At 37.9% G+C, this 23,078-nt stretch overlaps 1 protein-coding gene across 4 annotated transcripts in view; it reads right to left on the minus strand.

The window, feature by feature from the left end:
- Nucleotides 5,046–23,078, minus strand: part of CUL4A (cullin 4A) — a 34,326-nt gene continuing 16,293 nt past the window's right edge. For all 4 annotated transcript variants that reach the window (XM_021414806.1, XM_021414823.1, XM_021414813.1 and 1 more), the window contains 11 exons: nucleotides 21,243–21,361; nucleotides 18,813–19,005; nucleotides 17,379–17,483; nucleotides 16,837–16,947; nucleotides 16,435–16,520; nucleotides 15,445–15,552; nucleotides 13,717–13,830; nucleotides 12,537–12,642; nucleotides 6,561–6,733; nucleotides 5,587–5,739; nucleotides 5,046–5,221 (listed from right to left, as the gene is read on the minus strand). In XM_021414806.1, the coding sequence (XP_021270481.1) occupies nucleotides 5,126–5,221; nucleotides 5,587–5,739; nucleotides 6,561–6,733; nucleotides 12,537–12,642; nucleotides 13,717–13,830; nucleotides 15,445–15,552; nucleotides 16,435–16,520; nucleotides 16,837–16,947; nucleotides 17,379–17,483; nucleotides 18,813–19,005; nucleotides 21,243–21,361 (1,364 nt within the window). In that variant the 3' untranslated portion in view covers nucleotides 5,046–5,125. The remainder of the gene's footprint in view (nucleotides 5,222–5,586; nucleotides 5,740–6,560; nucleotides 6,734–12,536; nucleotides 12,643–13,716; nucleotides 13,831–15,444; nucleotides 15,553–16,434; nucleotides 16,521–16,836; nucleotides 16,948–17,378; nucleotides 17,484–18,812; nucleotides 19,006–21,242; nucleotides 21,362–23,078) is intronic.

The following is a 23,078-nucleotide window of genomic DNA, read 5'->3' on the forward strand; positions in this document are numbered from 1 at the left end:
CCTTGGCTCCCAGTGGGGGATGAAGCTCTGTCTATAGGAAAGGTGGCAGAGATGAGTGAGAGCAGTTCAACCCACCAAAGCTCTATATTGCCTTCAAAATGTGTTTACTGGCCCTGAGTTTAAAGGCAACCTAAGGTGGGTAGAATACATCTAGTCCCAGCTGTATAAAATCACTGGAAATTAATAGTCTGTTATCTCTTTAAGTGATGTATCTGTGTATATATGTATCTCATCCAATCCTGAATAGTGACCACTGAATTGTCATTGTACAGGTAAAATTAATTGCACTGTCGCATAGCTTCCGATGATGCCTGGTATTTTTAGGAACAACATGTTTAAGAAATCCTTTTCCCTTGTTTTGGGGGAAAAAAAAAGAAGAAAAAGAAGTGTAGTCATCAGATGTTAGTGTAGTAATGGAGATGCAGAGCCCAGACATATGATCACTTTGTAATTCAATGTAATTCAATGCTCTTTCTTATCGAAGCTGTTGAGGATATAGTTTCCTCAAATGAAACCTTACAAGGACTTATTTTACTATTTCTGGCATTAGAAAGTGTGCCAACAGCAGCGTGCCTCTATTTTCTCAAAATGACTGCCATGTCATCCTTCTCATTACAGTGTACTCTAGATTCATCAGAATCCTTTCTGCTCCCAAGCTGCCTTTGCACATTTTCACTTAGAGCTACTTGGAAATGCAGTTTTTAGCTACCAGTAGCTGCTGAATCAAGGCCAGTTCTTCTAGCCTGAGTGACCTTTCCCCACCGGTCATCTCAGTTCACTTACACTTCCTATTTTCACTAAAATTCCTAGAGATTAAGTGTGGCTTAGGAGTCTACCTTTCTATTTCGATGATATTGATATAAACAGACCTTTTGTTATACTGCATTTTCATCTGTGCCTTTTTAGAGGCAGAAATATTTTCTTTTTCTTTCTTTTCCTCTAGCACTTGTAGCAACTTTTATTCTCACCATGTAATACCAAAAGCAGAAGTTAGTTAGTCAGCTTTAAAAAGCATGTAAGTAGCAGCAATGGTCAAGTGTTCAAATGAGTCATCTCTGGAGGAGCGGACAGTAATGGAAGGGGGACCTTGGTTGTTCCCATTTCTTTTAATGACTGCTTTAGGAACCTGCACTGGGAGTGGAGTAAGATCTGTCAGAAAACAAAATGGAGAGCCCCAATGGCATGTTTAAACTTGCTACATGGTAGTCTTCTACTGAAAAAAAATGTAGGGATTTATAAATTGAAAAATGATAGATTGTTGGATTACTACCAACTACTATCAATGTATATGTTACATCAAGCAATAATATTATGGCAAGAAGTTGGTAATTATAGAACATAAGGCTACCAGCAGTGAATGACGTTGATCTTACATGCTGTGGATCATTAGCTTTCATAGCAGTGTAGAGACTGCACAATATCCAAGCTCCACGTTATTGCCAACAGTTAGTCTGTTTTCCTAATGAAACGTGTCTCATGCAAACATGTTGGCCAACACCAAGCAAACTTGATAGCAGTGTAAGATACAAGCAAATGTAAAATTGCTGCTTCTTAGAAGGCTGGCGTGCAGATAAAGCCCAGAGACCCAAGTGAGTGCTGTCACCAAGGGAAAGGCAGTCCTTACCCAGCCCTCACACATTTCACTTGAGCTGCTGACCAGTGTGTGCAGTTCCAGATACACCAATGTATGTCTCTGGCACCAGACGCGGATGCAGAATGGCTCTTTAAGGGGAAAAACAGAGGAAAAGCCTGCACGACCTGGGAGACACAGTACAAACTGGTGTGCAAAGTTCAGGCAGAATGGTAGCATGGAAGACAGAATACAGACTGATAATTTGTACTTGGAAAGAACTTCCATGAAACACGGCTCCATTTTTGCCGTAGCCTTTTGCTGAACGTTATCTCACTTCAGAGGGTTATTTTCTTTCCAAAGAGATTTGCCCAGAAATAGATAATTGAGTCTATAGTACAGAGTCCACTCTCCACAGTACACCTGTCAAAGACCATAAACCTCCAAGTAGGTCTCTTTACATAACAAATTGACACACTAAACTTCACCGAAAGGTAATTTTTTTTTTTTTTCAAAGAGACTCAGCAGAAAGAAAGGCAGAAAGAAGGAAGCTGGAGCAGACCAAATGAGTTAGATTTTAAACATGGGTTCAGACAAGGTAATACAAGGTGAGCTAGAATTCAGAATGAGGGCAACAGGGCACAAGGAACGGGCAGGAAGAAGGCTGTTACTGGCTGATAGCAAAATATTAATTGCCAAACTCAGGAAGAACATACAACAGTCAGCCATCGACTTGTGTTTGTGCACTTGCTTTCCCTCAGAAAACATTGGGATGGAAAATTGCTTTTTTTAAAAATACATGTAATCTATGCCTGGTTGAATTAAACTGAAGGTTTAAGATAAACTGAATTAAACTGGAAGATTTTGGCAAGATTCAGGGATTCCTCACTTGTATCCCAGACTCCTTCTATTATTTTTATTATTCCAGAGAAGAGGATTGCTACACAATTTGTTCCAGTGATGTTGAATTGCCATGATTCGGGCTTTCAAGACGTTTTCTACTGAATGTAGATGTACTGCAGATTAAATCTGTTACTTTGCTGCAGCCTGATGTCTTCATCACTAAGCAATCTTCCAGGAAGAAATTTTTAGCAATGTCATCCCTGCGGGCACAGATACACCCATGGGGCATAGTGAACCAAATAGCCAGTATCAACCAAAAACTGGTTGAGACAGGCTGCTCAGGCAAATTCTATCAGCAGCCTACCAAAAAACAACCAAGTGCAGATATTTTGGTATGAAATAGCGATTACCATGCTGACTAATAAGCTAACTGCTTTCCTATTTGCTCAGCACACACAGAATTTCAGGAGGAGAAATCTGAGGAAGCCAAACTGAAAATGAGGGCCTCAGAACAAGAGCTGTCAATCTCTCGCAACGTTTTTGAGCCTCTGAATCCATTTTTAGATCACTTTGGAAGAGCTGAAATCTTTAGAGCGAGTTACATCTTTGTAGGTTATGCTGGGTAAGGAGAGTAAAACCAACTCTGTTGGTTTTCTGCTGGCTCCTATCAAGAGAAGGGCAGGACTATGCCTTAGATTATTATTTACGAGGGAAGGTGAGGGAGAATACAGTTAGGGACAATGGCTACGCATCACAGAATGACAGACTTCAATATTTCCACTGCTTGTGGAACAACTCATTTTTAATTGCTACAGCAAAATAATTTGGCCAAGGAGTTCCAGGCTATGGCAATTAAGAAAAATTGCACATCTCAGCACTTCTAATCAGTCAATTAACATCACTTTGTAAGGCAGAATCGTTTCAATCTTCAGGATAGCAGCACTGCTCTTAATATATTGTTTAAACCTATTGAACCAGGAAGGTGGCTTCAGAAAGGGAAGGCAATGCGTGATCACTGCTTCCTATCAGTTACTGTTTAAAACTGCCAACTTTTTGTGTGGATAAAACCTCTGCCCATTACATTTCTGAGGTGCACATTCCTGTTTGTTTTAAAAGCCTAGAAGGATGGAGCTGACTGGTTTTCACGTGTGGAATGTCAGTTAATGGCAAGTTTTTTAATTAACATTAAAGAACAAACTGTGTAAATAAACTCAAGTGCCATGTTCTCACAAAGACTAAGAAATCTAATATGCATCAAAGATTTTATTTGAATTAACTGGATTCAAATATTAAAATAAGTCTACATTAAATTACAATATTAAATATGTTTTAAATACAAGAAACTGAATGTTTTTAGTTCCTAAACACAAAGGGAACAAAAATAATTCAGAAGAATGCAATACAATTAATGACACCAGGTGACAGAATGAGGACTCCACTATGTAAATCTGTGAGATGTCAAATCTCAGCAGTGTTTAATTTGAGATGGTGGCCTTCCAACCAATTCACAAAATCCATGTTGCATAAGCTTAGTAAAGTATCTCTCAGAAAATATTGCTGTTATAATTATCATATATGCCACGATCAAAACTCCTTTGGTAGTTCTTTTTCAGAATGAAACACACCAGTATGCAAATCTGGGAAAAAAACAGTGTCTATGTCTACCACAAAAGGTATCTTCTTTATAGTTACAATTATCTAACAGATCTACAACGTCTTTCATTCTTCGATTCAAATCCACTTACATATATACAATATGTAACAAAATACTCACAAAATCCTCACTCTTTCAAGACAAAAAACTATGCTTTCACAACATCAAGACCATAAAAGTCTTTTTTTTAAAAAAGGTTTGTTTCTTAAAGTGGATCACACTGTACAGTAGTTTCCCTGTATGTGATTTTAAAGGCAAAACTAAATGTTGTGGCAAGTTCATAAACAGTGATAAAAACCAGCTGCCCTAAAATGACGTAGGGCATCTGACTCAATCTAATCCTTGCCACTCAACCCAGCAGAAGTAGTAATAAAATAATAATTATATCTTATCTAAATAATCCAACAACTCACTACACACACAGTTGTCCTCTTGGCACATAAAGGATCTCACTTCAAAACCTGATTTATCAAACCAGACTGAAGTTCATAATCACTTGAAAGAAAATTAAACGAACACAAGATTTAAGAGTATTCATGATGCATAATTTCAAAAACTCAGTGTATTTCAACAACACTGTTTGTACATAAATGTTCATCAATTAGGGGTTTTTAAAAAGTTACCCATGTTTGTCACTGTAGCTAAAGAATGCAGCATATAGGGTCCTTATGGATGCAGCTAGAACAGAGAAATGAAAAAAAACAGACTTGCATCCATCACAGAAGTACGTCTTGCACAGGTAATTTCACCTTTCTATCCAACTTCAATGACATTGTTAAGCAAAACAGTAAAAATAAATTTTCAAGAACCAAAAACATCTAAAAGAAACAAAAATGTGACATTTAAAACTAGTAAGGAGTCTTGATAAGGATGATCAATTAACGTCATTTTGCTTCTTGTCCACAGCAGTGCATGCAGCTGGTTGAATAATACACATCAACCTGAAATCTGCTAAAAATAAAGTCTTGAACAGCATAGGTATTCGATGTCCTGAAGATATATTTGGATTTTTTTCTTTTTGTGTTTTTTTTTTTTTTTTAATAAGTATTTCCTCTTCGTTATGCAACGTAGTGGTACTGGTTGGGGTTGTCTTTGTCTCTCTCCATATAGTCTCTGTCAATGAGAGATTCAATCCTCTTTTTCAAGTCTCCAGGCTTCAAGAAAATATGGGATTAGTAAAAATGTTAATAATATGAATGCAAATATATTTTATTTAAAAAACAAAGAAACAGACAAAAAAAACCTCCACCAAAACAATCAAAAAAACCCAAAAATGAAAACAAAACAAAAAAACAGGACAGCTAAAAACCACATAAGAAAATGTACCGTAGTAAATAGGTAAACAGTTTCCTACTGATACCTTGGCTCATTCTGTTCACAGGCTCATTTTAATACTTGAATCTTTGGACTCGATTCAGACATACTTCACGTTTCTTACTCTTACAGACAAGCTGAATGGGAAAATATATTGCATATTTTTTGATAATCCTAGGATGGTTTGAAAACCAAAATCAGTTACCTTTACTGGAAATTTCAGTTGGTTATACAATTCAGAAACAAGGAGGTTGTGACCAAGAGTCTTTCTCATCTTCATTATTCGTACGATGGCAGCATCAATCTGATATTGTCTGTCTTGAAATACTCTTTCAGTTGTGCTAACCTGTTCCTCGACCTAAAGAACAACACAACACCACAGACATCACCTTTTATTGCTATTATTTTATCCATTGCATTCCTATAGTTTTATTGTCTGACTTTGGGACAGATACATACATTACTGCTTGCTAAGAACTAAGTGATTCTGAAGTGTGCTGCTGAAGCAAGCCAAACATAAAATTAAAGATAACGTAAATAAAAGATCATGTCATATTTTAAATCTGATAAATCAAACTATCTGATAAGAACTCACTTCAGATTTTTAGAATACACAAGAATTTGATAGTCCAAATGCATTGGTCTTCTGCAGAAAACTGCTCAACTCTGATTTACTTTTTAATTTTCATGTACAAAGGCCAAAAAGAAACAACTCAATACTAATTAAAACATGTCAGCTGGTGTCAAGAACTGGGATTCAAGTAAAACAAGGACATCCACGACAAAAGAGGGGACAACCCCGACCTTTTAATAGCCCTCTTACCTTCCTAATAAAGAAAAGTGACACAGTGACATTTGAGTCATGAGCTCAATGTAATACCAGCTCTTCAGCTGTACCTTGAAAACTTGTATGGCAGACTGAAACATCTGCAAGACCATATGCAAGTTCAATACAATAGCATTTAATTTTGCAGGCACAGGAAAGAATCTGAATTGTTTTGATTTCCGTGAGATTTAGAATCCTTATTGCCTCTGTGAGTCATCCTCACTACCAACAAATTTAAGTATGTTACCTTTCTATTTATACAAAAGCTATGAGAGGAAATGCAGAAATCCTGTGTCTCCATGTAGGACACAGATAAACAGTTAAGCAGAATGAATGCAAAAATAAATACATACTGTTTCTTTCATCTGGATTTGATTGATCTTTATTCTAAACAATTTATGCTTGAAATCACCATTAAAGATGAATTTGTCTCCATCTTCTACATCCTTGCCCTTTGGATTTTTAATCAATACTCGTGCTTTCCCACAAGCTAAGGACTGCAAGGTTCTTCTTAATTCACTGTCCTCTGTGAAGAAATTCCAAGTATCGGAGAAAAGAGAACAAAATGTTAATGTGAAAAGCTTTATGCAATTAAGCTAGGCATATAATGAAAAAAAAATACTGTTTTTTATATTAATACATTCTTCCAAGCTAAGTTCTAATTATCTAACAGCTTACAGTCTTCAAGCTTGGCCTCACACATCTCACAGATAGATATATGCGAGTGTGCACAGAACTGCACAAATAAAGAACATAGACCTGACAAGAATGTAGGGATCATCTCGGCAAAGCTTCTATCTAGCAGTAGTATCAGAAAATAGATCTCAGCAATACGAGCCTAGTTTTATTGCTATAGCTTTGTTTGGCAGTAACAGGACATAAAAAGAAACATCAGCTGATGACAAGAAAATCAAACCACTCATTTTATGCGATTTCATCGCTATTTCTGAGCACTCCGATGCAAATATAAACACAAATGAAAAACAAAGAAGAAAATAGGGGAGACGTCTCACCAAACATCTTCCTATCATCCTAAAAGGTGCCGCTGACAACTATTATATTTGCAAAATTTCCCCACAATGGGAAAGGAGTGGAAATAAGTGGGTGAGGAAAATTTTATCTATTAAGATTTAAAGCTAAAAGCACTTGGACAAGTAGATAAATGAAGCCTAAAACATTCTTGTAATTATATTACAAAGACGTCTCAGGATTTTGCATTAAAACAGCCTCTGCAGTCTCTAGAATACTTTTATTCATAATAAAACATTATCACCAAATGCGTCAGATCTGAAAAGTCTAAGAATTAAAACAAATGTTTTGCAGTGTAGTGCTGAAGTGCACAGAATGGCTGAGTTAAACTATAACACTTATTATTTCTAAAATACTTTAGCTTATACATTCATACAGAATGACTTTCAACAACTCAATAGAACAAATTCCATATGTTCTAGCATTATCAAAAAAAACCCAACCCTTTCCCACTTTGTTGGTGTTTCACTTTTAGTAAATACAGATTGCTGATGTATTTTTGTCCAAACACAGCCCACACTGCTGTGCAAGGATGCCATTACAAACTCTCAGTACCCTTCAGAGCCTTGCTTCTGCTGTGCATGTGAAACTGTGGGTCACAGAAGGCCAAAGGGCAAGGAACCCACAATTGCCTTTCAATCATGCTAGTAAAAGCAGGAAATATATTTATCTCAGAGACGCTTTCTCAGTAATGAGAAAGGCAGGAAAAATGGGGTATCTATTTGGGCGATATGTCTCAAAGAAGCTTGGCAACCAAAGAGCAGGTAACCACTCTTTCTCTGGGTGACAGTTGATATATTTTCTAATTGTACCAATGTATCAGCAGCAATCTCATATCTTCTAAAGGGACTGGGCATAATTTATTCTAACAGTGACTGCAAAACACAAGTCCCAGCTCTGCCCAATTAATTCTTTATATGTAGCACACTGCTGAGATTCCCATTCTTTTATTTTTAAATTACTTTTATACCTCACATTTTAATCATCTATATTTTCTGTATGGTACCACATGTTGTTATTCCCTGGATCTATGTACAGACGGGTTGAGGGGCTGGGGAGCAGCCCCACAGAAAGGGATCTGGGGGTTCTGGCTGACAGCAAGCTGCATGTGAGCCAGCAGCGTGCCCTGGAGTGCACCAGGCCCAGCACTGCCACCACATGAGGGGAGGGGCTGTCCCGCTCTGCTCTGTGAGGCCTCACCTCCAGCACTGTGTGTGGGTACCACAATGTAAGGACATAATGCTATTAGAGAGTGTCCATATGAGGGCTACAAAAGCGGGGAAGGGTCTGTAGGGCAAGGTGTGCAAGGAGCAGCTGAGGTCCTTTGGTATATTTGGTGTGTGGGCACAAAACAGGCTTCTCAGGGCAGGGGGCATGGCCCCAACATCCTCAGGCACATGGTTTGTTTTTTTTTTTGTTTTTTTTTTTTTGAGTGATCCTCCATGGGGAAAGGAGCTGGATCCTTGTGGGTCCCTTCTGACTCTGGATGTTCTATGATTCTATGTTCTATCTGAATGAAGACAAAGGGATATGAAGGCAAACTGGATATCTTTGGGATGGGTGGGGGTGCATGTAAATGCACATGGTGACAGTCCATGTTTTGACCCAGAAAAGTGTAGGTATTTTGTGTTAGATGGGAATGGAACTTAAAGATACAATAGACAAAGTCCAAAACACAGGTAGAGACCAGTTTTCTGGTTATTTCGATACCCAGGAGTATTGATACCCAGACACTCACCTGCTTTTTTAAGTGCAGGATGCTTACAAAACTAACTTGTGAAACTATAAATCCAGCAATTTAGATAATACAGAAACTGCATAAACAACAAAGTCTGAACAGCAGAATCACAGAATACATCGTATTCACCTGTGTAAATTGCACATAGTAGATCACAACTATTTGACTGATATATGAATTAACTGAAGCTCTGTCCTGTGGCTGTCCTCTCCTGCCAAGTGCAGTGAGGAACACAAATTGCTCAGTTTTACTGTGTGAAGTGCTTCCTCAAACAATTGAAAGTTTTGAGTCATACCTTCTTACTGGCTTCTACCACACAAACCTATCATTCCTTTATATTAACTTCAGTATGACTCTCAAGTAAACCACACAAATACCGATCTGACTGGCCCCATCTCCTGCTGCAGTCAGCAAAGGAGCTGGGGATACATGACTCTGAGGCCCAAGGAATTTTGCTGCAAAAGTTCCAACAGGAGAAGGGAGACTACCAGAGTTGCCAAACAGATTTTTCTAACACTGGAAAATCCCAAATGCTTTACACCTCACTCCTGTACATTATTCACGATGCCTCTTACTAAAAGGCCTACGGAAACATATTAAATAAGCAGAATTTATGATCACCTTTATGGTGTTCTCAATTAAAAATCAATGCATAGGCAAGAAACTGGGGGCTGACTTAATGTGAAGTTCGAGAATTACACCTTTAAGATTAATGGCAGGCCTTAGACAGCTAACTGTTTCAGCTGAGAACAGCTGCATTATGTTATATGAATTGGATCAAAATGCCTGGCAGTCACACAAAAAGCCAGACTCTGCATGTGTAGTTAGTTATGTCTCTCCATCCACAGATGTGTTTGTATTCAGCAACACTGGATACCATTTGATCTCCTAACTGTTTGAGTGTGAGATCCTTCTGCAACTTTTAGGAAGGTCAAATCTGAAACTTCTAAGGAAGCAGCATCAAATTATGTCAGATCAATATTCTTTTTCAGATGAGTAGTGACTACATTGGATAACAGCAAGGGAATCCCTATAGGAGCTTCCTTTCACTATGAAAGTGGCCTTTTAATTTCTACCTATTTTCTGTCTTCTTATCAATTATTCATCCATAAGAAGTATTCCCCTCACAAGCCATGAAAACTTGAAGAGCTTGTTATGAGCTCTAAGAACTTTAAAAAAAACCAAGTGTACAATTATGACTGTGCATACGCTTGCTCAATTCACATCAGAAATTGCGCTGGCTCTTCCTCGACACAGATTTAGCCATGAGCCCATCAGTTCTCTTCTTTCCACTACATGCCTGATACCCTGCAGAATTACCCCACAAACTTAAAAACAAAAAACAAATACCAAAACAAAACTCCCAAACCAAACCACTGCTCTTGTCACCTACCATTCTTCCCACACCAAGGCTCACTTAAATTGTGACAGATTAATTCAGTATTTACACTGGAAAGTTTCTGTAAAGCTTCCAGGTGAATGCCATCAGATGCTGGTGTCTGACTTAATGATCTTTCTATGCACTTTACTGACACTTCAACTCGCAATATTTTGTCTTACGGCACTAGTATAGCTCTGAACTCCTCTGCAGTAACTACCAATCTACAAAGACTGGTTAACACCTTGTAACAGGATCTCAACATAAATACACATCAAGTAAGAATTGCACAAAGCTTCCACTCCTCCAAAGAAGGGCTAGCACATGTAAACACCAAAGTAAAGGAAGTGGCTAAACACAGTACTTCAGAGTTAGGAGATTCAGCATCCCTCTGCACCTCCTTTAGAACAGAACAGGCACCTGGGTCAGAAGGTCCATCCAGACCAGCGTCCTGTCTTTGACAGGCCATAAGCTGGTGTGCAAAGGACAGTATGCAAGAAGGAAGCTAATGCAGGAATGCTCCATGCTTCCCTGTGCCTCTTCTTCTCCTGTCCTACTGCTGAGTCTCCAATCATTTAGGACCAAAGGACTTTCTAAGGCAGAGGTGGCTTCCATGCACTGTGAAACTTCCCAATGCATTGCTCTTCACTGAACCTTGTTCCTTGAATGCCGTAAGCTTCCCGTTTTTACAACACGTGGTGGCCAACAGTTTCACAGCTTATCACTGTTGAGCAAAATCCAGAGTACTGCTCAGCAAAAGGATCAGCCAAGTAGCAGGAGGCAGGAAGGGGGCAGTGTGACACTGACTCCTGAGAGCACTTTTGGCCATAAGATTTTCATTTACAAGGAGACAGACTGCTAAATGGGAATGGGAACAGCTCTGAATGCCACGTGTGGAAGACAAATTTTACTTTGGCCATCCTGGACTCATTCGCAACCTGTGGGCCATGAACTGTCCTCATTACATGGATTTCTACACTACTTCCTCTTAAGAGAAATAAACAGGCATAGCACTCAGTGCAATGACATGACAAAATCATCAGCTCACAACAATCCATCAGTTCTAGCTGGTTGCCTTAACAGTTCATTGAAATCTTTTCTGTTGTGCTACAGTGTAATGGGTTTTCATGCAGCAGATTTTAATCTGTTGCTGTAAGGCAGCCAGAATGTAAGCTCCGAGGTAAAGTAATACAAAGTGAGAATGCAGGATCTGGATCAGGCTTGTGTGAGCTTATGTCTGTTCTGTAAGCATTGTACTCTGACCTAATGAGTCTCCGGACTATCCCGATGCTTATCATTCATGCTGGCACAAGTTTTCTTCAGCTCCCTTGCCATTTATGGAATGTGTGACTAAGCAACCTGAAGCTTCAAGTCTGAGAAGCTGGAGTACTTAGGCTGTGCTGCCTTCTGAAATGCATCCTTCTGAATCACAGGGATTCTTGATAATCCCTTTTTTCAGTGTTTTATTAAATACATTTACAGTATTTTAGTGTTTGTGTGTGTTCAGATACTTCAGCAGTTGTTTTATTGAGTCGATCTTAAGGTTTGACAAGCAAAAGGCTACAGGATATGACCCTGCTGGTTGATGCAGAGAGTAAAGCAATGGAAGAGTTATCCTTTTTAATGCCAATGGTGGTAACTATTTCAAGAAAGCATAAAGATTAGAGAAACAAACAAACAAACAACCTCTGAAAATATGCTACTGCAATAGATACGACATGTGGTTAAAAAGAAAACTATGTTTTTCTTCAGTTTTCTATGTTCCTTCCGCCTTCAGACTCAAAGTGCAAGAGGAACAGCTACCACATATACTTGCTACCAGACATTGCCCTTTTTAACAAATCCGGTCTCTTGTAAACAGGGCACACCAGCAACAGCAGTGGAAAAGAGATGGTCAAGCTCTCAGAACAGTTCAATTGAAATAATCTCTTGAACTGCCCCAAAATGGCAGCATTCTGTAACAGATCATTTTCAGAATATAATAATTGAAAGTGTGCTAGAATAGAAATAATCTGTACGTACAACAAGCCTTTATCACCTCTTGCATTTTAAGAATTATGATCATGTATTTTGTAAAGCTGATGGATTGATAGCAGCATTCTTAAAATAAGGTTTTTACTCACAGATTCATAACTGTCAATCACTCGATGAATAAATGTAAGAACCACAAAGTATTTTTCCTACCTATACCGGTGGCCATTTTAATTTCTTCAAAACTGAATTCATCTCCTTCATTAAACATAAGCAGCACTAATGTCTGAAAGAGCGACACTTGAAATTCTTTCTTTCCCTAAAAAAGAAATGTCGAATATTTAGAAGTAATTTTCAGACTATTTTCTCTTGCATCTTCCAAATCTGATAAATTAGAGAAGCTGTACATTCTTTATTTATAGATGAGTATTTTTGAATGCCTGTCACACAGAGGAATCTGCTTGAATGCAGTATCAAGGAAACAGGATATTTTTAAAACCTTTTCTGCTTATCTAACAGTAGCAATACAGCACAAAGCAGAACCTCGTTAGAACGGCCTAGCATTTACTTCACATCACTTACTTCATTTCAGTTACAATATATAGCATTCTGGCTCAGCTACCACCAGTTGCAGATTTCTTTACACTTCAACCCCATATCATCAGTAGCAAAATGTTTGTTCAAGCGGGCAGTGAATAGGAAATAACTGAAACTCTTCAGACAGATGTAGACACTTTTGTCAATTAACAACAAATCTATCTATCCTAGTGATACATAGTGCCAAACTCTGTAAGTTCCCTACTTAGAATGAATTTACAAAAGAACACTGTTGTTGTTGTTTCCTCTATTTCAACAAAGTTGCATCATTAGCAACACAAGATATTCCATGAGAAGAAACAAAACCACATTAGGAAACAATGTGATTAAGACTTAAATAATTTAACAAGCATTTAAATTTTAACCAGTCATTACATCACTAATGCCCTTCAGCCTCTTTTTGCAACACTTAAGCATTCTAAAAATGCCATCAGTATTTCCATGATCAAAACAATCCCATATTAAATATAAGATGTTGATTTTTTACTTTATTTTCCTTCTTTATTACAGCCCCCCCCCCCCCAATTTCAGTAATTTTGTTTGAATGAATACAAATGGAAGGATTCACTCGTGTCTTCTAGCTAGGCAGTATTTTGGTTTCATTAGAAAAAGCCTACTTTCTGCACAAAATAAAAGTAATGAACAGTGATCGTTCCTCCACCAAACGTGTTATTACCTTTATTTAAAAAAAAAAAAAAATTGAAATACTAAACATGACTAGATTCCGAGTAACTAACTTTAATTTTATCCCAACAGGCTAAGCATTAAATAAGCAAACTCCTATGAACAAACTCACTTCCTTAAATTCCGCCTTCAGGACAGCATGCCCTAATGTGGTCTGCCACTGAAGCTTTCGACCACTATGTTTTCCTAGGTAAAAGGTTTTAAACACCTCTTGAAGCTTAATCATCTGCAAAACAAAGAGACAAAGTTTATTAATGTTTTACCAGTATAATGATGCTGGATGTTTTCATATGTAATTTCTTTGGTTCTCCTCAACAATATTTCATACTAAGTGTTTTTGTGCAAAAAAAGCTTAATTCAAAAGAGCTCAACTTCGCTCTCTAACACATTGGTACTACTCTGCAAAAAATAAATTCTCAATTCAAGCATAGCTTTTAACTTCTCTGATTTTTTTCTTAAATAAAAGTGAAGTAGAAGAACCATAAAGGCTTTTAAATCTCTAAAATATTGTTTTTGTCCTGGACTTTGCTTCTGCCCAAGCAATCACTTAACAAAAAGCATACATCTCACACCTGTATGCTGACATTCTTCCCTTAGTTGGTCCTATGGAGAGTCAAGTCTGACTCCAGTGTTTAAATTCCAAGTAACAGGTTTTTACTCCTCCATTTTCATGATGTGTGTTGTTCAGGTTGGACACTTCCAAAGTAGTCTGCTACTGAGGAATCACAGAATGGCTTTTGTTGGAAGGACCTCACAGCCCACCCAGCCCCAACCCCTGCCGTGGGCAGGGCTGCCCCCACCAGCTCAGGCTGCCCAGGGCCCCATCCAACCTGGCCTTGAGCGCCTCCAGGGATGGGGCACCCACAGCTTCTCTGGGCAGCCTGTGCCAGTGCCTCACCACCTTCTCAATGAAAAATTCCCCCCTGACATCTAATCTAAATCTCTCCTCTTTCAGTTTAAAGCCATTCCCCCCTGTCCTATCATTATCAGATCATGTAAAATATTGTTCCCCCTCCTGTGTATACTCTCCCTTCAAGTACTGGAAGGCCACAATGAGGTCTCCTCAGAGCCTTCTCTTCTCCAAGCCAAACAAGCGCAGCTCCTTCAACCTGTCTTCATAAGAGAAGTGTTCCAGCCCTCTGATCTTCATCATGGCCCTTCATTCCAGGAAAACATGGCACAGAAGCAAATGCACAAAAACTTCCACTGCTTCTGGACTGAAAGGGAGCACTGTCACCACCTCTGACCTCCTAGGTGCTTGCTGCACTTCAGATGAAGCGAGGTACTGCAGGAAGCAGTACTCCAAATATATATTTTAACTTAAATAACTACAGATATGAGCACTGCAAAATCTGTCAACTTGGAAGCATTCTTTTTTCAGACACACCATTTAAAGGCAGGGGCTAGTTCTATGAGATGCATTACAGAGAGGAAGGATCTTATTGGGAGAAAAAAAAAAAGAGCACTCAGTAATGTAACTATTGGCTGGATCAACATGGATAACCATTGTAGCTAGACTGGCTAATTACTGTAAACTGTTTTAAACTAGTGCTCAGCTGCAATGTTAATTAGGACACTGATTTTCCTTTGATACTAATTTGAGACCAGTATTATTAGAAAGTTAAAAAAATTAAGTGAAGAAATCACTTGAAAAAACCCTAGAGCAGGTTTTACCCACTATGTCTTACCTTTCATGCTTTTTATATCTTTGAAATGAGAAAAAAGTGTTAAAATCTTGCAGAAAAAAGAAACATTAAATTAAGGGCATTAGATAATTCTATGATAGTGATGATGATACTACTACATAAACTGCATTTAGAAGGAAAATTCAAAAACTAACCTCTGAATTTAAGTGAACTTCCATAGGTGTATAAGTTGGCCAATATCCCATTGTTAATATATTTACTGTCAGGTCTATATTTCCTGGGTCACTTTGGTTCTGCATATACTAAAAAACAAGAGACAAAAATCATTCAGGTATACTGTTTGCATGATAAATTAGAAAAGTTAGATACTTGATTTAAATTAGAAATCTAAACTTTTGAGAATAACGAAGAATTCCTACAAGTCACATCCTTGATTAGACATGATAAAAGGTATCACACGCAACAACAACAACAAAAAAAGCAAAACAAAAGCTTTCAATCAGAAGCCAGGACAAAAATTTTAAGGTTCCCTGGGACTTCCATATCTCTTTGAGACAACAATCATTTTCTTATAATTTCAGCATAAGATCACTCCCCAACAGGCCGTAAAGTCTGGGACAGAAAAATCACTACAGTATTTTAGTAGTGGAACAGCTGCCCTGAGTCAGACCTCTATCCCAGTACTCTGTCTTCAGTAAGGCCCCAAAAAGTTGCCCGGGAGAAGTATAACAACAGGGCAAACATGCATGACATTTTCTTGCAGCATATTTCCTCAGTCACCAACAGTTTTGAAGTTCAGTGCCTGAGATATATACAGTTTCTATGCATTTTAGCAACCTTCAGGGATTTTCACTGGCATAAGTCATTCACAAAGAATTAGAGAAGCAATAGTTTACAGAATTAAGGAATATGGACTTTAAAGGATGTCAGCAAACTAAATTACTACGTGGCATTTAGACTTCAACTTGCTTAAAAAGAAATCACATAAAACTGTAAAAAAGATTATCTCTGAATAGATAAAGAATAAATAAATTCTGCTCTATAAATAGATTTATAAGGACTCTATGATCAGGGCCTGCTCAAAAGCTGTTTCATTTCGTTTTAGCTTAATTCGAGGTTTAACACTATGAAGTGCTTCCCCATGGCTGTTGAAAATTTAGCACATAAACACAATCTGAAGGTACCTGCTTAAACTGAACCATGACATCTTTTGACAGTTCCATGTCCTTGAACATGCCCTCCAGTTTGCTGGTAAAAGCAGCCCCACATTCTGTCACACAAATTAAAGCAAAGATCCCACAATTACAAACAAGCACAGAACAATTTATGAAGGTCTAACCGGAGACAGTTGTGCCAGATTTGCCAGGGTTTGGAGCACCCACAACTAAGTACGTGTTCTGCTCCTAAGTAGGTAGATTAAACAAACCAGCCACATATCTGTGAGGTCAACCCAATAGTTCTCACTGAGCACAATGCTCAGATATTACTTAAGATGTGGCTTGTCACTGTTTCAAACATGAGATAATGAGGATTACAATTTACATTCCAAAAATTAATAAACAATTAACACATCTGAAGATGCCTACCATGTTTAAGCTTTGACAACATGGACTTCTCAGCATCTACAGATGCACTTTTTCCAACCAGCAGTCTTTTGGCCAAATCTTTCTTATAGAATGCCTCAAACACATCTTTACCTGCATGGAAATTGAAACAAAAATAAAGTCATACATTCTATTTGCACCACTGCACTTCAGGTTTGTGACACAAGGCTTAATTCACAACACATTGATCAGTAGATCAATATTCACTATCCAACAACAAAGAAAACTACGTAGACAAATGGTTCTGTTTATGATTGAATTGCTCTGTTAACATGCTTTGCTAAATTTTACTCTCACTCTTTGGCCTCCACCCATAGACTATAAAAGGTAATTTCACCTTCAAAGAAGTTCATCCTCCCTGTTGTATTTATTATGCTCCTTCAAATGCAAGGCTACTCCAATATAAGACCACTTCTAGAGGAAACTCATGCTAAAAACAATCTCTTACAGTCAGAGGACTAAAGTTCAGCTAGTAGCAAGGAAAATATTTTTAACTGCATTAACTGTGAACAGATATTTCTTACCATGAATGAATCTAAATATGATCATGATTTTGTCAAGGATTCTTTCCAGCTCTTCATCTGTTGCTTCCTTATTACCCGCTCTTAACTTGGAATCCACATATTTTGCTACAAATAAAAAATTTTAACACCTTAATAAAAAAAATTCTAAAATCACCAACTTAAGCATTTCCCACTCAAAATATTACTGTATACTATGGATATAAGGTAAGTGCTAAGCTTTCTATTTTCTCTTCTCCCACCCCTTTATTAAGTGGAATGATAGAGCGCTTATTGTAACTACTGCCATAATGGAAAAAAAAATATCTCAAAAAGGAACCATCCAAGAAAAGAACACAGTAAAATCATTAAAATTAATGCACTAGAAGTTCCCACATGTTGTGTTATTTTCATTGCAAGCACATTACTCATTGAAAGACAACATTTTGGAAGTGTACAATGCATATGAATGTATTTTATGAGAAACAGAAACAAACAACACAAAGAGGACTATAGTTCTCGTAGACCTTTAGCAAACCCCTCTTGCTCCTTGCTATGAGCATACAAAAATTTAAACAGAAGCGATGCTTTCAAGTTAGTAGCTTCAGAATGCTAGAAATACTGTTAAGCAATTAATTTAGCTGAATGTTGATTAAGCCACATTAGTATCCCTACACAACCTTCTACTGGGGTAAGAAGGAAACCACTTCAATAGCTGAAACACCACAATCTGCAGAAGACAGCAGGCTGTATCATGGCTTTAACCTGTATTCACTAGGTTGCACAATTTGACCCACAAAGTTTATTTTAGGATGAAGCCATAAACTATGCTGAATAGAGGCAAGAGAGAAAAAAATGAGGAGCAGGATCCTCTACCGGTATGAAATGTCATAGCTATGCTGGCTGCAGGTAAAACAGACAGCCAGATTTTGCCAAATCAGGGATGATCCCAGTAAAAATATTCTTCCCCTTAATGAGCACTAGTTCGCCCTTCAAGATACTCAGTTCTTTCTTCCTCCTTGTATCTGAAGGCCTAAAAATTGTTCCGACATCAGCCTTCAAGTCAGATAGGCTTTACTTACTCCTTTCTGAGCGAGAGATCTTTAACACCCAGAGAACTCATCTGCCACCACAGTTAAGAATTCTTCTGCTCTGGCTATACTTCCCCTAGCCCTTTCACACCACTGGTAGGTAGCATTCATGTCATGCTCTCTAAGCACAAGTTAGCCCAGTCGCAGTACAGGAAGCATGGTGCAGGACAGCAAAGTGATGTACTCCTTAGGGACCCCGCACACACCTAACAACACCCCATGCTGCCTCGGTCCCACAGTGCTCCCAAAGCAAATCTCCTAAAGCAACTGCATAATGCACCACTACTGCACTAGCACACTCAGCAGCATCATCTTATCATGCTTTCTACAGATTTTGGAAATATTTTACAGAAAAATATTTGTGTACCTATCAATTCTGCAGGCTTATTTGGTCTCTTGTTGATAAATGTTTCAAAGGACTCCTTCATCAAGTTTATAAATTTTTCATTTTTCTGAAAGCACACTTCTATGATATGGTCCACTTTATCCTTAAAATCTAGTAGCTCTTGCACCATATCCTTGTCCTTTTCAGGATTAACCACTATTGTTGTCCCAAAGTTCTGCAAAACAAACACTTTTGATAATAAAATACTTCAAAGCACTACCTGTCTCCCCCAAAAGACACATCCACCCTTATAAAATTTATCGTTAGAGAGAACAATAATTTCACAGAGCTACTCATGTGACTTCACATTTTCAGAAAATGAGATGCATTAAAATTTAAAATAAAAGCCCAGACACACATTAATGGATTTCAAACATTAACGTTTGATTTAAAAATTATACACATTTAAGACAGGAGCTAAACAAAAATACACAGTAGACGTGACTGTACGATGTACAAGCTTACAGTTAAATACAGAACTACATGATTCATGTGAAAGAAATTATATGGAAACTGCCTCAGAAAGTGTAATGGCAAACTTTGTATTATTCTTCTGGAACCCACTAGTGAGCTCCACTGGCAGGAATAGAGGGCTGAAATCCAACTGCTGCTCATCCTTCCAACATTTCTCACTTTGTGAGGGCTCCAGATCAGCTGACTTCCAACAAACAGGATTTTCCCATTGGCAAGAAGCCACAGACTTGGCTTTCTTTTCTCGTTCATTTACTATCCTAGAACTAGAACTATGGTACCACTTGCCCACTGAACCAAAGCATCCCATGAGATTAACCTATCAGACAATTTACAGTTGCTTCATAACACCAATCATTGCTCTATGCAGAATGATTAGTTTTCTGCCATGAGAAAGAGGAACACCTGCACAGAAACAGCTGAACAGTAATTAATTGGTGTACTTACATCAACTAGAGTATGCTTGCCACCACAGTTAAGCAAAGATGAGAAAATTCCTCACAAACCTCAACATTTCCACCTAAATACTTCATTATCCACTGCAACCTTTCACTAAGATCTTTCTCAAGAACCTTTTCTGAGTGAATGAAGACAAACACAAGGCTGCCAAGTGTCCTTGGACTCAATCTTGCACTAGCTTCATTTTCCCCTTCATTAACACAGCATCTGGAAGCTCTCTCAGCTTCCATCAGCTACGTTCTGAAGTAGAAAAGCATTTCCCCAGTCTGCAAATGGGGAGCTGAGATACACAGAGCTAAGTGGCATGCCTAAAATTATAAAAAGGTGACTACAGAAGAGCACTTATCTTCCCTCTAGGACTTTGTCTCCATGTATTTTTTCTTACGCTGCCTCACAAGACAGAATTTAAGCTTCCTGAAGCCTCACTTTAATGCACTCTGACATACAAAATGTTGGAATGGAGATGATTTATTGACTCCATTGAAAATGGTTTCTAGATTTCTGAGCACGTGAAAAAGTTTTTTTAAAAATGAGGCCAGTGAAGTTCTGATTTAGAGACACATGGCATGGTGAGCCAACTTGCTGCTGCTGAAAGGCAAGGTCTTGGTCCTCCTTCCCATAGTTTTCTACATGCTGGCCCAGCTGATCACACATCCATGGGCTGCAGGTGGTGGGGACTCTGCTCAACAACCTGCTGAGCAAACTGTGTCTCAGATTTGGGGGTGGATGGGGACACTGCCTCTCTCCCACATGCTGCACACAACTCCAGGTACAGATAAGCAGGAAAGTCACCTCCACAATGAACTGATGTTGTGCACTTTGCCTCTAAGGTAGAGGCAATCATGGATGATTCAGAAGAGAACTACATGAGGAATTATCAGCTCTGGAGAGAAACATTTTTCTGTGAAGCTTTGCTGCCTTCATCTGCTCTGGGGCAGCAGACTACTTTACTATTATGCCTAGCTAAACAGATCAGAATTATCTAAATACCACTTTGATCATGGATCATTTTCAAAAGAAGTGTTCCTTTCAAAACAGCTTGAGCATACTTCTTACTGACTGCATTGCTCTAGGTTGGTTATGTGAAGGACTGCCAATCTGCAGAACAGCTGCATTCTGCCCTGCATTTCCAAGTATGTAGAACAGGTGAGTGTATTTGTATCAAAACTCAACACATTCCACAATCCAGCATACCCTAAACAAATGTGTGTGCGGCCCTACTTATACCAAAAAAGCTTCTTGTGTATTATTCCAACCTATATTGAAAGCAAGTAGTTCCAAGTAGCTAGGAATTTAAAATTAAAACTTAAATGTTGCTGTTTCTCAATATATGATTATTAAGAGGAGAAAAAAAAGCATTAATATATTTGCTTAAAACAGTTTTGATGCATATACCTAAATGATACATTGTTCTTCTTTTTGATAGAAGAAATCTGCAGTAATGGCATAAATTTTGAGAGTATTAAGAGATCTCTGAAATACCTTGATGTATTCACTCCAATGTTGCAGAAGGATCTGCTGCCCCCCTTTTACCCTGCTGAACAGCTGATACGTCTGGGTCAAATCTGATATTCTATTTTCATCAAGCAGGTTATCAAGTCCTTAAAAAAGAAAAGAAAATTAGAGGTACAAGCAAATTTGAATAGTGTTGCATAAACACAATTGGAAATATAAGAGAAAACCAAAAATCTCTATGAACTACACCAACAGACTCACCAGTGTGCTTAAAAAGTATAAACTTATAAAGACAACATTTCTAAGAGTGAGTGTTATGCTTAGGGTTAACATGTTCCCTGGTATAAACCAGCTGAAATGACTTATGTTTCAATATTTTAAGTCAGCTGAAGTACTTTCCCAATAAGGTGCTGACTCTAAGCCTTTTGCAGAATGTTTATGAACAGTACTTAAGTGTAGAGTTTATCAAAAGAACTCAGAGAATCTCTAAAGAATGTCAAAAACTATGCTAAGTAAAGTGTCCTAAATTTAAAACAAAGATATATACTTGGCAAGCTTTTTTTCTCTGGAGTGTGTTGAGTCATGTTTTTAGATTAAGAGCACATTATAAGTGGTCTACATCCATACTGATGTAATAACACACAATTACAAATTGTTTCCAAGCAATTTTTGCCTTTGTCAATTCATCCTCCATGAGACTAGGCCTTGAACTAATATTGGAGAAGTAAAGCTCAAGGCTAAATGGGAAGCTTTTTACAACTACATTCACCATATTCTCAAATTTTACACTGTGTATTTAGTCCCAGTGCAATCACAGAACCATGGTCTGGTGTTAGTGACAGAGGCTTCAGTAAAATGGGAAGGTAGCATTTATGCCATTGTTTAAAATCCAGAAAGCTTGATTCTACACAAGCTAACAACGCACATCATCAGTGTAGCTGACACTGCATGACTGTTCTACTTCATGCACAACGTATACTTTATTACTTCAAAATTTTAAATGGAATTAGATTACAAAGGATTTTCAAGCCTTACTTAAAGATCCCTTTTTTACTTTCTCCTTCATCTTAAAATACTGCAATTTTAACTTATTTACATGTTCAGAAAGGCAAACAATGTTCAAGAATGATGTCATGTCAACTTCTGCCCACATTGAGATACCAGAAGAATTAAAATACTTGAAAATTATACAAGCCAATACATTACACAAACTTTAATGTGCATATAATGTCTGATGTTCTTTTGGCACTGCAATTTGGAAATGCCCACTCCAACACATCCAAGCATCGTTCCCTCCTTATTTAGGGAGACCAATTCACTATCTGCTTTGTTACAGTCTAGCTGATAACATTCAGCCTTCTTTCTTTCTCTGGCATATAAACTCCGATGGAAAAAAAAATCTTTGTCACATCCTTGACCAATGGAAAAAGGCATTTAGGGAACTCCTCTGACACAATGCTTCACACAACTTCCAGAAAGCACTGTCACAACCTTAAAAATTTCTGCTACACTCACAGTGAAAAAAAATGCAGTAACTATTAAATGGCAGTCAGAATAATACACAAAATAAAGTATCTCACACATACCCTGCATTTGTAAGCTTTTTTTTCGCTGTATCAAACTGACTACATCATAAGCCTTCTCTTCTAAGAAACAAAACCTACAAAAGGCAGTATCATCTTCTACTTGCACTGAATACTGGGATGTTATAAGTGGATTACAATGTGCCCTGGATCAAATGAATGCAGAAAGTGATGTAAGCCAAGTGATGTTAGACTTGCTTCTTTTTTTTTTTAAATAATAAATAAAATGTGTAGACGTAGAATGCAAGAGAATCCAACAATATTACAATCCCAAATCATA

Source organism: Numida meleagris, chromosome 1 (assembly GCF_002078875.1).
Source record: "Numida meleagris isolate 19003 breed g44 Domestic line chromosome 1, NumMel1.0, whole genome shotgun sequence".
Lineage (NCBI taxonomy): Eukaryota > Metazoa > Chordata > Aves > Galliformes > Numididae > Numida > Numida meleagris.